The sequence below is a fragment of the Lathyrus oleraceus genome, chromosome 1, assembly GCF_024323335.1.
Source record: "Lathyrus oleraceus cultivar Zhongwan6 chromosome 1, CAAS_Psat_ZW6_1.0, whole genome shotgun sequence".
Classification (NCBI taxonomy): Eukaryota; Viridiplantae; Streptophyta; class Magnoliopsida; order Fabales; family Fabaceae; genus Lathyrus; species Lathyrus oleraceus.
The window spans coordinates 416739257-416757845 of NC_066579.1; the positions used below are offsets into that span (position 1 = coordinate 416739257).

Here is an 18589-nt window from a genome sequence, read left to right on the forward strand (position 1 = left end):
AAAAGTATACACTTGTTTGTCAATAACTTATCAAAGAGTTAAAAACACATAAGAAATCATGCAAAACGTTATACGGGAAAAAAGAATATTTTGATGTAATTTATGAATCTCTTATTCATTGTGTTAGCGTTCTGGCACCGGAAAAAATGGATATACTTTCCTGAAATGGGTCATCTTATAGCAAATGCATAAAATAGGGTGTGTATTGATCTGACAAGATATGACCTCTCGAAAATATTTTTTCTACTTCAAAGTGGCCCATATCAAAATCTAACCTGATGCATTATGTGTATTGGGTGATTTTCAAAATCACTATATTTTATTCAAATTTATTTGAAATCGGGGTGTCTTATACTAGGGACATCACCAGAGTGGACGACTCATTCCACAAAAGAAGTTGAAACTTAGTCGGATAATTGTTTGTATTTGATGGAAGAATTCATCAAATTGAGCGAGATTGAAAGAGAATCAAATAAGCAAAAATCAAAGGTGGATAATTAAGTTTTGTTATAGTAGGGGATAATTTGGAATTGTCCTTCCAAATTCACCATATTTTATTGGGAAAAAAATACTACCAAAGGATAATTTGGAACTTTATTTTTGTAGAAACTCCTTTTTACTTGATTCACTAAATTAAACAGGGTTAACTCGTAAGTACATCTCCTGAATATCCTCTGAGACATAATTAGATTTCTATGATCCCTATTGATCTAAAATTTGTATAAGTATGAGTGTCCCTCGTGTTGTTAGCAAAATCACACACAAAATATCTTAAAATCCATATCTTATTTTTGTCTACTTCAACAACGAGAGGTCTCACTTGAATTTAGGTTCACAAAGATCACCCATCTTGTCGATCTAAAATCTACGATAGAGAATCTATTGTGATGCTCGAATAGTTATGAAGCTCTATTATCGTTCACTCTCAATTGACAACGAAGGGGAGATACAATTCAATAAGTTTGAGTTGAATACATATGAAGATTTAATTGTTATGTGAGTACATTTTACTATTACGAAATAAAAGATTTGATCGAAGTGGATGCGAAGGTTGCAAGATCGACTTAAGATATTATAAAGAGGTTGAAATATCCTTAACCATCACTTGATGATGAAATGCAATGTTGAATTTACGTTAACGATTATCTATGTAATGTTACGTATTTTATGCATGTCATAACAATAATTAATGTTAGTTTATGTTATTCTTTCCATTTCTACATTTGTTTTTGATTTGGGAAAATAGAGAAGATTTCAGAGACATGCTTCCGTAACAACTACATAACTAAATTCCTGGATTTGTTCAACTTCCTTTTGACATGTTTCTAAGAATTGATAGAGGTGATATTTTTGGTGCGACCGAAACTACATTTTTAAATTTTTGAGACATTATTGATTTTTCAGCGTGATATGAGAGCACCACTAAGGGAGCAAGCAATAAGCAATCCCCTTTTCTTTTACTAAATATTGGTAGTGTTATGGGCTATTCTTGTCCGAGTAATCTGTGGCATTTCAAGATTGTGTTTTCTCAAACCCAAGATATGTGTTTCATGGCCATTTACTTTTTTTTAAAGCTTGCTATTCTGATAATTTCATATATAATGTTTTTTTTGGCCTGAATGCAAGAGATTTTTCAATCCCCTATCCAAAAATGGGGTATTCCTTCTCCTATCCTAATGATGCTCACACATCCTTGTAAAAATCAATATACCCTTAAAATTTAAAAATACACTTTTAAACACACTTCATCCACATCACATCCCTTTCTAAATAAGTCACGCCCTCATTTTACCCAAAAAAAAAAAGTCCAAAAATATATTTCAAAATAAATTCGGAAGAATATCTAAATAGGAGACCCACACTGGCACCTATTTAGTTGGTGGAGTATGTCACTCTTAATGTACTTAATACTTATCTTGTCTCCATTTTCTCCACCTCCTATTGATTTTCCAAAAACATTACTCTTAATGTACTTAATACTTACCTTGTCTCCATTTTTTCCAACTCCTACTGATTTTCCCTCTCATTGTGTAAAACATTACTCTCGATGTCATGGTTAAGGATATTTTGATGTGAAAAGACGGGAAGCAAACATGATTTATGAGTATAGTTTTTTAGATCACACCTTGTGTGTAAACGATGTTGTGATTGGTTCTGAAAGCAAACAAGATTTATGAGTATAGTTTTTTAGATCACACCTTGTGTATTAACGATGTTGTGATTGGTTCTAGAGGGTGCAATACAATTATAGTTCCGGATATTGAATATATTGACATGTTGACATCCAATCTTGATTTTATTTTTCTAATTTTCATATGTAATTTCCTAAATTTTTCCTAAATTTTAAGTCTCCTCTGGAAGCTCCGAATTTTTATTCTGAATATATTTTCAAACTATTTCTTTTTTTAAATGAAAGTGTAACTCACTTAAGGAATTGTGGGGCGTGAATAGTGTGGACAAAAGTGCATTTCCGAATTTTAGAATTTGAGATATTATTGATTTTTCATCAGGTGCGTGAACACCACTAAGGATGAGAAAAATAGTACCCAAAAAATGTCTGATTTTGCGCACCTAAAGAGATAGATTGAAAAACTACAAAAAATAGAAAACATAATACGCAAATTTGCTGAAATTTCCCTATTCAAGAGGAGTAGAAATTTTGGCAAGGTTAAGTCATTGACAGCCTATAATACAAAAAGGAAAACACAACAAAAGTATATTCAGACTGAAATGTGAAAAACTCACTCGATTCAAATGTGCATGTGATAAAGATAAAAGCTATTCCCATTAATCAAGTTTCCAAACTCCATGTTAAGGGTTGAATGAGACAGGGTAAAGAATCAAAATGCCCTTTCACTTGTACTGGCAAAAGCAAAAAGAATTACATATTTGCAAGGAATCCTAACTTCTTGAGATTAAATGATTTGAGTAAGAAAAAGCTTTCCATATCACCAGTTTCAAAATCAAGCTTAGCAACAAGAGATTTAACTCCATTTCCAATTCTATTTAGAAACTCAGACCGATGATGAGTATGAAAAGAGAGGATGAAAAAGGTGCAACAGAGGAAAGAGGAAAAAGCTAGAAGATCGGTACGATGAAGAATGAGTTAGCTTGAAAACCAGAGTAACACCGCCTATAATCGGAGTGTACAATTTTACAATTATAATTAGGCAATAAATTATTCCAAACTATGAAAATCTGAAAAGTGATGAAGACATTGCTAATTGCGTCGCTTTTTACACAAACAAGAGCAACTCATCAAACAACACGGATCATCACCAATCTTCTTCAAAGTAGACATCCAGTTAAATCATGATGCATGCACAACAAAAAAAGTAACAGATCGATCATGGGATAGTTATCAAGGGGCGTGAAAAGCAGGAAGAGCATCATTAAATTTAACTGCACCAAAAAAAAAACGAACCATTGCAAACTCCTAAGCCCAAAGTTAATTCTCTTTTGCTAGAAACAACTGATACAACACAAAATGCAGTGAAATTATTGGACATAACAATCACAAGCAGTCAATTCAGATTAGTTCATTGTACTTGACTGGTGCAAATAGCAAACATCAATGTGACAAATAAGGGTGGGAGGTATCCAGAGCCAATAACTTCATCTTTTCATGCAAAGTCAAGCACTGTCACTCCGCAATGGTTAAACATTTTTCTATGATTTCACAACGAAAGGCTACTTACTACATAGAAACTAATCACGCTTTGACCTGTTCAGCACGTGGCCTCCATAATCCCAGCCTGTACTTGTGTGCATGTTTCAATATTAGCTTCCTCTGCCAAAAAGCATAAACGAATTGTGAGAAAGTTTGTTGGTGGACTGGCTAATTGTATGCCATGTGGCCAACCACAATCAAATTAATGTCACCATAAAATCAATGTAACATTGCATAAACCTCAATCCTGCCGAAAATCGAAAGGTAATTGTACTCCTGGTCTACAAATCTTAAGATTGAAAAACCATATATACCACAAGTGACTATCATACGGGGCACATTTTATTTTCAATATTAGAGTCATCAATAGAACATGGATTTATCTAGTGATGCATATGCATCCTAGGCACAAATGTAAGATACAAAATAATCTGGCATCAAAGATCCTCCTAAGTATGGTGTTTGTATTTTCTTTTAAAAGTCTAATTAAGTTCACAAAGCCTGACTCGGTTGTTATTTATGGGAGTCATGTGCATATGAGCATCTTAGATGCTGGTACTATTGTACTATAGTTATATACATGCATATCAAACACGGGCATATGCCTTGCCGGATGAAAATGATAGTACATCAAACACCTTAGTCCACAAAAACATGTGTATCACACATTCTTGTAGCAAGTTAGGACAAGTCTATTGGCTAAAAGAAAAATCAAGATGGGATGTGCAGAAATCAGAAATTGTTGTCGGCACTTAAAGGAATTTCTTTAAAATCCAAACAGTAAAAGCTGCAAGTTGAAAAGTAATATAGTTCAAAAACATAACTTATGTCATATATCAACTCTATTAAAAGCTTAAATTGTTATGAAAATACTCATGAATGACTTGATCATGCCTATGAAAACTTATTTATTTTGTAAGACAGAGAAAGCAACAATACAGGATCTTAATGAGGCTTTAACAAATAACAGTTTTTTCTACACAAAACAATGGTCTAAAAGATGCAACAAAAACTAATAACAGTTAAAAATCCTATCCATAGGCTTTATCATGCTCACTTAGACTACCATAATTTGTATCTCGAACTCTCCATAGGCAATCTTACCCACGAGAGCAACTTAGTTCTTATGGCTAACATGAAAAAGATATATTAATTCCCAAAATCCCAAATTTTATACAGAAGCTGAAAATTGCCCTATTCAAAAAGAGTACAAAATTTGGCAAATTTCCAAATTCCATGTTAAGGAAAATGCACTTGTAAATTGTTATTATGTAAATAAACACGATAATGGCATAGAGGAAAATGTCTTACATGTTTGCAAGGAATACCGAGTTTCTTGAGTTTGAGGGTTCGAGTAACAAGAAGCTTCTGGAAGTCACCAATTTCTGAATCGAGCTTAGCGACATGAGATTCGACTCCGCTTCCAATTCCGTTTAGAAATTCTGGAATTCCCACCTTGACTGCAAATTGTAACGTAAACCATAGATGAGTACAAAAAGGAATGAAAAAGGTGCTAAGTATGGAGGAAAATGGAGGAAACTTTACCAACGTAGGGTGATGATTTGGAGAAAGATCTAGAAGAAGAGTAAGATGAAGAATGCGGGAGTGTGGAGATCAAATTAACACTTTCGCTTCTTATGACTCTCTGTAACTGCAACAATAACGTTGCCATTTGCTTTTGATTATCAACGTGATATCAGTTTTGGGCGGAGCCTCGAACAGGATTGGCCGGACGGGAAGGGCGTTGCGGCGGGAATCGAACGAGGCGGAGCTAGGGTACCTGAAATTGTTGTGTTGGAAGAAAGGGTGTTTCTGAAAACAAATGAAAAAAATTATTTAAAAAAAAACAAAATAATTTAATTTTGTTTTGTTAGACCGGATGTATTATGAAAATCAAGCCCGGTTCAGAGGATCCACATGGTCTTTCGGTTTTATTTCTGTTTTTTTATAGCATCGGTGTTTTAGATTGTTTGGACCGGTAAGAGCTTCGGTTTTCTATCCAACTAAGGATGAAAATGGATAGGATTTGGACACGGTACTATAGCACTTGTTCTCATATTCTCAATTTGAAAATATTCTAGAATCCGAGCTCATATTCGCGTGGGCACAACTATTTGCACTCATACTTGTATTTTATGGATAGCTAAGTACACGTACTCATACTCGTTTATTTGCATTTTTAATAAAAAAAAGTTATTGATAAAGTATAATTTATCATGTCATTTTAAGTTTTTAATAGTATTAAAAAATATTCAAGGATTTTATTATTGAGTTAAGAAATAAACACACATTTATATTAAAATGTGTACAAGTTTAATAGTGATGTATTTAATAAAATTGATAACCCTACATGTGTATATAGTAATAAAAGTAAAAATACATAAATATATAGTGTGGGTATGGGTGGGGTGGGTACTAAGGTGTCCATACCCGCTTCTTTTAGTGGGTAATTGCATGTGTCCGCACTTGAACTCATTTTGAGGATTTTTACCCTATCTATTGTGGATAACTTTTACGGGTACCCATGGAGAATGGATCAAATTGTTATCCTTATATCCTACAAGTTTAAATCATAGATTTGGTTTAACATTGCAAGATTTAACATAAAAATGAAGTATTAAAATTAAATATCGTTAGAACTAAGGCTGGTAAAATGGATTGGACCCGCGCGGGCGGGCCCGTTTGATCCACCATTTTTGGCGGGTTAGGGCGAGGTTTTCGTCTCGGTATCTTAAGTTGGTCTGTCCCGTCTAACCCGCTTAAAAAAGAGGACGGGACGGGTTTTGCTTGCATATTTTTTGTTAATTTTTTTTTACTTAGAATGAAAATTGGAAATGCATTGAGGAAGCCAATTCACTAATTTCTTTTCTATTGGTAAAAAAGTTTACATTATTTTTTTACATCCTTCCAAAGTTAGGTTTTTTCCAAAACTAACTTTCTTTCCATTTGTTTCATCTACCGTCATGCATATTCCTCCACTCCACAACCGTTCTATTCAATCATTCAAGTCATTGTTTCTATTTTGTTCTCCTTCCTCTCTAGAGACACGCGTTTAAGGTAAGCTTCAACTCAAATTTTCTATTTCAACGATTTAATAATAGTGTTATTCCTTTGTCTCAGTTCTTGCACTTTTCACGTTGGATTTGTCATGCTAATAGTTTAATTGAATTGCTTGCTAAGACACACCAGTGATATTATTGTCATATTCTTGTATTACTCTTTATTTAGGTGGATAAAAGATAATATTCCTTGTTTTTTTTATAATTATATTCTTCTTTTTCTTTATTTGGATAGCATGATACATGAATATGTGAAGCAATTAATTATATTCTTCCAAATTAAATGTTATTGTTTTGGGTTGATTCATTTGCAGTTTGGCGTGGGCTTAATTTTTAACTTTGAATAATATAATAGTCATTAAAAGAACACAATCAACAAATTGCAACTTCAATATTAGAAAATTTTACCCTATACCCCTACAATTATACCCATACCCCTACATTAATTTTTTTTGACCAAAATACCCTCATTTCTGTAAAAAAAATTAAAAATTAAAAATTAAAAAAAAACGTACCGGAAGACTTTAGGAAAGACTTCCGGAACACACATAATGCATACCGGAACACTTCTCCAAAGAGTTCCGGTATGCAAATTTTTTTGAATTTTTTTTTATCTGAACCGGAACTCTTTCTTTAAGTGTTCCGGTTTGTTTTTTTTGTGTTCCGGAAGTCTTTCCTAAAGTCTTCCGGTTTGGAAAAATACATACCGGAAGTCTTTTTGCAAGAGTTCCGGTACGAGGGGTGTGAAAGTGTAATTTTTGCAATTTTCAACTGAATGGTAAAAATGAAATGGTAAATTGGTTAAAACCAATTAAGGGTAAAATGGGATTTTTTAAATTTTTGTAGGGGTATGGAGTTAATTGTAGGGGTACAAGGTAAAATTTTCTCAATATTAAAGTATCAACTTATTTGGAGGAGCCTAACTTCGATTCTACTTATTAAAACTATAATGACTTAAATGTTCTTCAATGGTGGAAGGAGAATATGTATAGGTTTAAAGATTTATCTTTAATGGACCGTGATTTGTTAGGGATTCCTATCACTACTGATGCATCTGAATCGACTTTTAGTATTGGTTATGTCATTCTTAATAAGTACAAAAGTCGTTTGTTATCGAAAAATATGGAGGCTTTGATTTGCATCCGCAGTTAGCTTCACGGTTTTAATAGTTCATGTGTATAATCATATTAATCGTGATTTTTAATTGATTTATTTCTTTTATATGTGGTTTGTTTGGCTACATAAATATATGGTTATAACTTTTTTTGAATTTTATTTTATGCAGTTGTAGTGGGTGACGATGACCAAATGGATGATGGAAGGTTTCAACTAATTGCTACGACATCAACTGAATCTTCATATGTTTACGACATAGATGATGATTGATAAAGTGTTTGTCACGAAGCTTTTAAAATTGATCTTTTACTGTTAGTTCTCGGTTGTCTTTGTTTAACTTGTGTTAATTTATTTTATTGATTTGTGTCCATGCATGTCCTTAACTAGGTTGTGCTTGTTGGTTTTTTGGTATTGTGACGTTGTTGTCAAAGCATGATTGAACCAAGTAGAAAATTTTGATATTATAGTGTGTTGATTTTCAGTTTTATGTGTTATAATTATACTGTGTTATTTATGTTGAATAATACGACATTTACATTAAGACTTGTTGAAATTCAATTATGTGTTGTTAAAAATTAATTTTTTTGGCATCTTTGGTAATGATTAAAATTTTTGTAAACTATGTAGTAAATCAAACTATAAAAAAATATTTAAAAATGACGGACTGGTCCACCAACTCATTAGTAAACCTTGATTTTTAAACTCGGATACCTAAGTTGGCCTGCCCCGCCCCGTTTTTAGATGAGCTTAAATGGGGCAGACCTAAATGGGACGGGCAACCCGTTTTGTCACTCCTAGTTAGAACAACAACAATAACAACCACTATAAGAGATTAAAAAAATTAAAGACAATGAACACCATCAAATTTTGTTAACTCAGTTCGGTCAATAGTACTTACCTCTACGAATATAGAGCAGTTATAGTTGTGAATGTGAAAGGAGTGTGCTCACCTTGATGATCTTCTTCTATATTTTCAAAATTCAACCGAGATCGACTGACACAGAGCGAGGTCATGGTTTACTCTCCCTTAGGCAAGGCAAAATGATGTTCAATGTGTAAATCAATAGCATGAAGAACTTCAAGGATTGGTACTACTTGGTCATGCCCTCCACCAAGGTCTCCCATGAGAGTATTTGTGTTATCCAACTTGATGCTCCTCCAAGGTACTACAATAGGTTCCCTAAATTCGAGTACAAAAACCATTTATTGCTCGGCTGATGGACTTATGTCTACCTACTTAATGATTTGTCACAAAATGAGGCATATATGAAGAACAAGTTGGTGGCCTTTTGGAAAGGTTTGGGTTTTGTTGACAATGTTGGGTCTTCAATGGTCATATCGAGGAAGAAAAAGAGACAGTACATATAAACTCGTATGTTAGTTCAAGCAAACACAATAGATGAGAGGTTTATTATCTTTGGCAAATGAGTGGGTATTTTCCCCTATTTCGCCTTCATTGTGCCAAATTAGATGTTCCCCGTGTTTTGACCTATCTTTATTTTTGCATACAAGATGGATTGTTAGAAAATGATTCTCAAGCTAAGGAGGGTGTCGATAAATACCATTTCTCCTTTTGAGGTTAGGATCATTTCAACTTTAGAGAAGGTCCGTTCCTTGGGAAATCTTGTTGCTTTATCTCCCTTAGCTCGTTCTTATCCATAACGGACGAAGACGCGAGGTTTGTCTATCCAGCCTTCATGCGAGGATGTTCATAGGTCATCATCAATAGTAGTAGGTGAAGGTTTACAAATGGTTGGTGCTAATAGAACTCATTTGGCCGGTGAGCCCCATTTTTAATAGGCCTCATAGTGGGAAGCTAGGTTTGGGGTGGTCATATATGTTGGATAAGTGACTTCAAGCACAAGAGGTGGTTTTTAAAATTCGTGATTACTTTTAAATTTTTATTGATTAAACTTAAAGTTGTGTTAATATTTTCTTAAGAGTAAATAGAAATGGGAATTAAAGCAATAAATAGCGAAAATTAAAAAGGATAAGGTTAGAAAGATTGCACCAAAGATTTATATAGGTTTGGTCGAATATTAGCCTAGTCTTGTCCCTAAGAGAACTTCTTGAGAGTTTGACTATAAACTTCGAACTTTTGAAGGTTATGCCCACAAACCTTTATAGAATCTGAGTTTGAGATTTTTACAGGCTTATCCCCAAATAAATATAGATTTTACCACATGCTAAGCTAACGAACCTTCTTAGAGATTTTTAGGTTGATCTTAATAATCAAAAATAGATTTTATTTTGGAAAAGATCAATAAATCAAAATAGGGATTTTATGATTATTTTATCTCAAGAACCAAACTCAATCTTATCAAAAGTATCGCACTCCCAAGAATTAAACAAAAAACACGACCACTTGCAAAAATATTTCCCACAAACAAAGTTTCACTCACAAGCACTAAGGGAACTTTTAAATGAAAGAAATATTTTCTAGCGAGAGAAGGAGAAAGAAGTTAGAGATATAAATTCCAAATAAAATGTAAATCTTTGGAAAGTGACGTGAAATGAAGAGGAGACGAGCCTCCTTTATATAGGAGTTGGAAAATCATAAAAGGATATAATCCATGGGCATAATTGATGAGCCAATAGATAAGCTTAAGGCCAAATTGATTGGATTAGTAATTTTTAATCGATTACCTTGCCCGATATAGAAATATCCGATATAGAATCATTACAGGTCATTAAGGTGTTGTCCTGATCACTTGGTTAATCGATCAGGCCCTTTCCAATCGATTGGTGTAATGCTTCAATTGATTAGCCGATTCAAATAGTTTACCCAATTGATTGGCTTGAGTTCCCAAACGATTTCTTAGTTTAAAAATCCTTTTAAATGATCGTGGACAACTTCTTAATAACTTATCTTGATTTTGTAAACACTTTTAAGATGTAAAATGATTAGAAAAAGTAATTTAAGTGGGTGTGCATATGTATGTGTGCGTGTGTATGCGCATGCGTGTGTGTGTGTGTGGGGGGGGGGTCCTTAAGACTCATGAGCTACTTCCTTACTTTTACAAAACTATGGCCACTCAGATAGACACTACTTGGCGAGCTTTTATACTTTATTTGAGGCTTCGAGATTATTTGTTGGATGCATCAATTATATAAGCACTTCAATCTTGAGTCTCTTTTCTTGATGAGGTTTTGAGATGATTTACTAGTTGGCTCACCCTCATCACCAATCATAACTATTTATGTTACCGTCATCAAAACTTTAGAGAGGATCTTTTGTCGAGTTGTCAAGTTTATACCTACAAGCACATAAATTCATATTCTCCCCCTTTTTTATGATGACAATGTATCTCTCACGAAGGTGGGTAGTTAAATTTCCCCTAAATTAGGTAGAGAGTGTACAATATCCCCTTTGAGATAATACTTTTCCTCCTTTGTCAAAATCAAAAAGGTGATAAAACTATGCATTATGAGAAGTAAGTTATGCAAACATAAGCACATAGATCATATATAATTTGAGATGAAAATATATAAACATATTAATCCATGCATTAATCATTTAATATTCCTATCCCGGTTCTTATGAAAAAGAAGTTTTCCGATGGGAGTGGTTTAGTAAAAATATCTGCAAGTTGATTAGATAAAATTACAAACTCAAGTACGCATTCCCCTTTTTCAACATGATCTATAATAAAATGGTTCCTAAATTGTATGTGTTTAGTTCGAGAGTGAAGGATCAGGTTTTTTGTGAAGTTTATGGCGCTATTGTTATCACATCTTATCGAGACGGCTCAAAGATTAATGATGTAATCGCTGAACTGTTGTTTCATACAAATAATTTGAGCACAACAAGTACCTGCAACAACATATTCTGCCTTAGTTATGGATAGTGTGACACTTGCATATTTCTTGCTATGCCATGAGACAAGCGAGTTCTCAAGTAAGTGACACATATGGCTGGTACTTTTCCTATTCAATCAGCACCCAGGAAAATCAGAGTTGAAGTACCTAGCTAAGTCATAGTTTGTTCCCTTGGGGTACTATGAACCCATTTGTTATGTGTCGAAGAGATATATCATAATGTATTTGACCACAGTGAGATGTGATTCTTTCGGGGATTCTTAAAAGCATGCATACATACATACAATAGACATTATATCAGGACAATATGCAATTAGATAGAGAATAAAGCTTATTATACCTCAGTATTTTTTTTCTTCAACTTTTTTCCTTTTTCATCTTTGTCAATGTTGCACGAGGTTGACATTATAGTTGTTATTACCTTGGATTTATCCATATCAAATCTTTTTAATAATTCGTTACAGTATTTGGTTTGACTTATGAAGGTCCCTTTCTTGGATTGATGGATTTGGAGTCCTTGAAAGTATTTTAGCTCTCTCATCATTGACATTTCAAACTCATTCGACATAATTTCATAAAATTCCTTGCACGAGGATTCGTTAGTAGCACCAAAGATAATATCATCGACATAAACTTGAACTAATAATATGTAATGTTTGGCTTTCTTAATAAAAAGAGTTTTATCAACTTACCCTAGTTTAATCATGTTTTCGAGCAAGAATTTGCTCAAGCAATCATACCAAGCTCTATGAGCTTGTTTTAGTCCATATAATGCTTTCTTAATATTGAAAACATGATCTGGAAAAGTTGGGTTGAGAAAACCTAGAGTTTGACCAACATATACCTCCTTTTTAATGCATCCATTTAGAAAAGCACTTTTATATCTATTAGAAATAATTTGAAATTCATGATGCATGAGAAGGCTAATAACATCCTTATGGCTTCTAATCTAGATACATGAGCATATGTTTCATCAAAATCGATTCCCTCATGTTGATTATATCCCTTCGCAATGACTTTGGCTTTATTTCTCAAAAAAAATCCATCTCCATCCATCTTGTTGCGAAAGACCCATTGGGTATCAATCACTAAATAAGCTGAGGCTTTAGAAACAAGTTCTCAAACATTATTTTACTAAAATTGATTTAACTCTTATTGCATGGAAATGGACCAATATTTATCGACGATATCCTCATCGATAACAATTGGCTCAATTTGTGAAACAAAAGCCACAAAGTTACATACTTTATTAAGGGATCTTTGAGTGGTGACTCCCTGGGTAATATCCCCAATAATGTTTTGGATGTGGTGGTCTCTTGTCGGTCTCCATTCCTTAAGAAAAATTGGATGTTTTGGTGGAGTATTTGGAATTTGATCCTAAACATGTTCTTCCTCTGTGACTTGATTTTCATTTTTCTCTTAATTTGCCTCTTGATTTTCCTCTAGAGTTGTCTTTTCCATAATACCTACACAATCAACAACTTCTAATTTTAGAGGTTTGTGGTTAGATTTCTCAAAGGTAACATGAATTGATTCTTTGATTGTCAGAGTTCTGTTATTAAAGAGTCTAAAAGTCTTGCTAGAAATGGAATATCCTTTGAATATGCCTTTGTCGTCTTTTGCGTCAAATTTTTCAAGATTATTTTTCCCGTTGTTAAGGATAAAGCATTTGCATCCAAAAACATATAGATGAAAGATATTCAACTTTCTTCCTTTGTATAATTCACTAGTGAAAAACTGAAATTTTAACACCTATTTTTCTTTTTACTTTTAACATTTTTTTTAGTGGTGTTGTTGCTACCGATATGATAAGTATCAGCATTTAACACCGATTTTGAAGAAGGCATAAAACCTCTCGTTAACACCTATTAATAGTAACAGTCGGAGTTAAATAAAATTATTCAACATTTGTTTTTGGAAAAAACAGGTGTACTTCCTATAATTTATTATATAGGTTACGTTAGGTTTGGGGGAAATTGGTGTTGAATGATGATGTATAACACCACCTTTTCTTAATAATATTGTTAGACGTGTTATTTTTTCATAAACAAAATTGTTGGCTAATGTATTTCACATTTTGAATATATAAAAAATTATTATTTAAGAAATTATATATATCAAAGTAATGTAAAATAAAACTTTTATCCATTTGAAGTCTTGCCATAGTTACTAGGTGAACATGTCATGTAACATTTTGCGTTGCTTTACTTACTAGGTGTAGTTAATAATGAAAATCCATCAAATAAAGTTACCTTGATAACCAAGAAGCTTTCCTTCCTCGTCAAACAAACTTGTATCAGTATTGGAGTACATGATCATTTATACTTGTATGTCATGTTTAACCATGAATACAAGTTTATTACAATATTTTGCTACTATATGCACATAACAAATAGACACTAAACAAGTAGAACTTGATAAAAGTTATCACATACATCTATTCAAACAATTTGATAGTGTGTAAGCTTTTAAGTACAAATAAGCTATATGATATACTATTTTATATTTTTTTTATGACTACGAACATTTCCATATACTAATCCAAGAAAATGAATCCACTCACAATGTTTTCAGATTTGTCAAGTTAGTTGTAAGTCACGGAAAAAGAAAATGTATCCTTTAAAATCACTTATTATCCTGCATAACAATATATCTTCCGCATGATATAACTCAATAAGATAGAAATTTAATTTAAATCATAGAACACACTCTACAAAGCACAAATAGATACATTGATATGGTCATGTGACTCATCTTAAAGGCTTGTTACATTACTTCTTTGGTGGCAGGCTGGTAGCAACTGATATACACTCTCTCTCCTTCTTCTTGCATCTGTACTATTGACATTGGCTAGGAAATTTTTTGATATTTTTTTATCTTTCAAAACGTCGAGCTGCATAAAAATGGATGACCATTTATAAGCTTACAATATAAGAATATGTGTTGACCCTCGTATTCAGGTCAAGCCCAATATAAAAAAATATATAAACCATTACATTTACAATTAGAAGTATTAGAAAAGTGATCCAAATACTTTCCACGCCATAGAATTAAGTTGATATGATTCCCATACATTGCACGATATACTTGATGATGATCTTCAAAATATGGTTGTACATGTGTATGAATGATTGGTGGAGCGATCATATGGACCATACGATACACCTCAGCAGCGAAGGGTAAAGGTAATGCTTATTAGGTGGACTGCATAATGTCTGGGGCTAAAGGAGAATTGCGATCCAAAACGCAGCGGAAATTAAAATTTTCTCCTTTAGAGATCCTTACGAATGGTCATGATCAGTGATAGAATATTTACCTCTGGTGACGATTGAAACCTTTGGTGCAGATCTCTTGTGACGATCAAAACCTTTGATGCAGATCCACGGAGCGATCACGAACGTTGAACGATGACAACGTCTCTACTCAGTCCACACGAACGGATTCCTTCAATCTCAGTGCTAGCTGGTACGAATGAAGGTTTTGACTGAGAGAGAGAGAGAGAAAACGAAAATAATGCAACCGCAATGAATGCTTCTGCACAAGGGTTCTATTTATAGAACCACTTGTGTGGGCTTCAAGCTAAAAAGCCCACTTAAGTGTATTTTGGCCCATATCTTATAATATGCCCAAAATCACTTAAGCTCATGGTACCTTACCATATTTCGTATTCTACTTAAGTACACCGTACCTTTACGATGTTCTACAATTCACTTAAGGGCATCGTATCTTACGGTGTTCCTTAGTTACTCTATCTCTCATTAATCCGTCCTTTGTGTGTGACCCTGTAGGTTTTCGCGGCATTGGCAATTATATTAAATCGTGTATTTAACATAATAAACAGTGAGCGGTATCTAGCAACACATCACTGCTACCCAAGACACGAAAATTTCATGTGATCTGACAATTCCTTCTGTGATAATACTTATGTGTATAATTACCCTTTTGCCCTTATGTCTATATTGAACACAAGACATATACCGTGTCATCCTTGTCCAGTTCAATATTGGGCCCATAGGCATTTATCCTGTTATGCAGGATGGGCAAATTCCATCTAGGTCACTCATGTCCCTCAGCATGCTTCGTGGAGTACCCATCAACTGTCTTTATGGTTATCCAGTTATGGACAACGTTTGATCAGCAATAAAGCACTCGACTCTACATCTATGGTCCATAGTGGTTTCAGGTCGAAGAGTGGTATACACCATTATCACCATGAGAATAACTTATGACACTTTGCATAACTTTCTATATAGTATTCTCATAGCGGGTCAATCCGGTATAAATATTACTCTTAATATTCATACCTATGTTTAAGACTTGATAACTCCTTATCCATGATCCATGAGATGTGATCATCAGTCTATATACATAATAATCTTAATGCTTTAATGTCATCCCACTTCACAATAAAGCTCGACTACGGATACTTTAAGAATAGTGTCCTTATGTTTAATGTGATCTCATGATTAAGTCATACTTGATACATTAAACAGACTAGCTATTCTAGGGACTTTATTAAACAAACGTAATAAAGAAAAAGCCTTTTATTATTAATAAATAATTCGATACAAGTACCAAAAGTATTGGCCTCTAGGGCTTACACCAACAGGGGCTCCTTCAAACGGTGGGGTGTAGCCAGGAGGTAGACCAAAAGGTGGCCATGTGGTTGGCACAATTCTTACAGGTTATGGCTCGAAGGTAGGACGGATACCTCTGATATGACCGTTGCTTGAGGAATGTCCAACTTGGCCTTTATGACTTGAAGCATTTCCATGATCTGACCAATATTCCCTATGAGGTCATCAAGTTCTGAGCTCATCCTTGCTAATTCTTGTTCTTGATCAGCCATCTTTCACGAGCCCTGACTCGAGTATTGTAACGGTGTTGAGGACTCAGGATGGAATTTGAGAAAGAAAACAAAATGAGTTTTTATTCAAAAAAAAAGTATGTTGATAAATGTGAATGCATGCTTAATGCATGGCTCTTGCTTTCGAGGGAATCCAAGAATTTTAATCATTTGTAAAAAAAAATCAGAAATGTGAAAAATAGAAAGCGAAACAACTGCAAAATGTTGTGACAATAACTTCTTATTTCATTCATAGTCGGGAAACTGAGTACAAGATTTTTTTTCAAAAAAAGAAGAAAGTACAATAAATTAAATTGCATTCTCTTTTCGGAACCTTTTGAGCAACTCTAGCTCAACCTTGAGATTCTTCAACATAGCCTTACATAATATAATGAAATCGAAGACCACTAGAGGGACATTCTCGTATGTCATGTTCTCCAAGGCATTGTCCAACCTTAGAGGAAAGGTGCATAAAATATCATTGGCAAGTTTGACTACCTCGACACACTTGTCGTACCATTTCCCAGCTTCTAGACGTGCGTTGAAAGTACATATTTTCTTTCGATGTAGTTTTTCCTCCACAAATTGGATCCTTTCATCATGCTGCTTGCAGGTCACCTCAAGATTTTATAAGTGAACCCCACAAGCTCTTAAATAAGCCAAAGCTCTTCTTAGATCACCATGAGGGGTTTATAATTTGCTCGAGTTCTTCTCGACGGTAAGTCTCTTGAGTTGTGTGCGCTTGGGATTGTTGTAATAGTTTAGAAAGTTATAGGATTCGAGTCTTGAACCCTATCCTCATATCCTTCCACTCTTTCAAGGTTTGATTCCAAAGAACTTCCCACTCAACTTCGCTTCCAACCTTTGATATGTTGATTCTTATTGCTGATATGGTGCTCAACTCCTAATATGCACTCTTTGACTTTTTTTCTTTTGTTCTTTCCTTTGTCAAGCTCAACATCTTTCTCTATGAGCAGTTTCTCCTTTTCGTTGAGGTTGATCTTTATTTCACTCTTCTTAGAGGTAACTTTGTAGAGACTAACTTCTAATTCTTCCTTTTCACGCTCAAGCCTAAGGAAGTTGCCTTAAGCTCATTAACTTCTTATAGAGAAATAGGATCAACTCTGGTGACGGTGGTCGAGTCATAGGAGAAAGGATGAAAAGTAGTTTGACCATTTGGCTTCTTTGTTTGACCTAACGATAATAGAGCTCTCTAGAACCATGAATGCTTTTTCCCAGGTCTCTTCCTCTCTTATGGACATCATTCCACGCTCGAAGGATCCTCTTTAACATGGTTAGATCTCCCTTAACATACCACATAAATCCCTCTAGTAACTTGTCATTAGGCTTGTACAATATAAGGTATCCCAATTGTATCATAGCCAACGAAAGGTGATAGTTTATACAACCTTTTGAACCGATAAGTTGGACATTTGGAAAGTCCCCACAGTTGGACGTCACATTTCTCTACGGAGCCTGAGAGGATACCAAAAGATGGATTTTTCTATGAGTGACATTATGCATTGAAACCAACCACACCCATCCATTTTCTCAACCATGTACATGTTTTTTTGTAGATGGGAAATGAGACATTGATACAAAACTAGAATACGATATAACAACAAACCTTTCTTCTTCTCATGGCACAAATGGAGTGTATGGTATGCATCTGCCAAGAGTGCGAGTATCAGATCTTCATCCTTAACCCTAACAGACCAAAATACACTAATGGTCACTACATCAACCAAATCTTCTACATTTGGGAATATTACCAAACCAAACATGAGCAAGGCCATGATGGTTTCGCAGGATTCCCACCTCTGGGCGTTAGCGGACTCTTGGGCTTTCCTTTCCGAAAATTCCCTAGGGATTCCCTGGACGTCTCCTCGGGTCTTTATATTAGGCTTTATATCAGGAAACGGGATGCCCAAGACTTCAGAAAGATCTTCAGGTCCTGGGAGTTCCCCCAGTCCTCTGTAAGGTCCAATTTTCATTTTAGAGGAATAAAAATATATTATAGATTCCTCTAATGTTGGAGCCAACTAAAAATCTTGAAAGAGGAAACTTCTTAGCAGCTGA

At 34.3% G+C, this 18589-nt stretch overlaps 1 protein-coding gene across 1 annotated transcript; it reads right to left on the bottom strand.

Moving 5' to 3' along the window:
* Positions 1-3437: 3437 nt before the first annotated feature.
* On the bottom strand, positions 3438-5482 carry LOC127077648 (uncharacterized). Its single transcript, XM_051018732.1, has 3 exons — positions 5216-5482; positions 4982-5130; positions 3438-3790 (listed from the first exon to the last, which is right to left on the bottom strand). The coding sequence occupies exons 1-3, from the start codon at positions 5340-5342 to the stop codon at positions 3713-3715; spliced, it is 354 nt and encodes a 117-aa protein (XP_050874689.1). The 5' UTR covers positions 5343-5482; the 3' UTR covers positions 3438-3712.
* Between the last annotated feature and the right edge of the window lie 13107 nt (positions 5483-18589).

Coding starts and splice junctions, on each gene's coding strand:
- LOC127077648 (XM_051018732.1), bottom strand. CDS start 5,342: ATGGCAACGTTATTGTTGCAGTTACAGAGAGTCATAAGAAGCGAAAGT. Junction 5,131..5,215: donor CAAATCATCACCCTACGTTG/GTAAAGTTTCCT, acceptor TACAATTTGCAG/TCAAGGTGGGAATTCCAGAA. Junction 3,791..4,981: donor TCGGTATTCCTTGCAAACAT/GTAAGACATTTT, acceptor GCTTTTTGGCAG/AGGAAGCTAATATTGAAACA.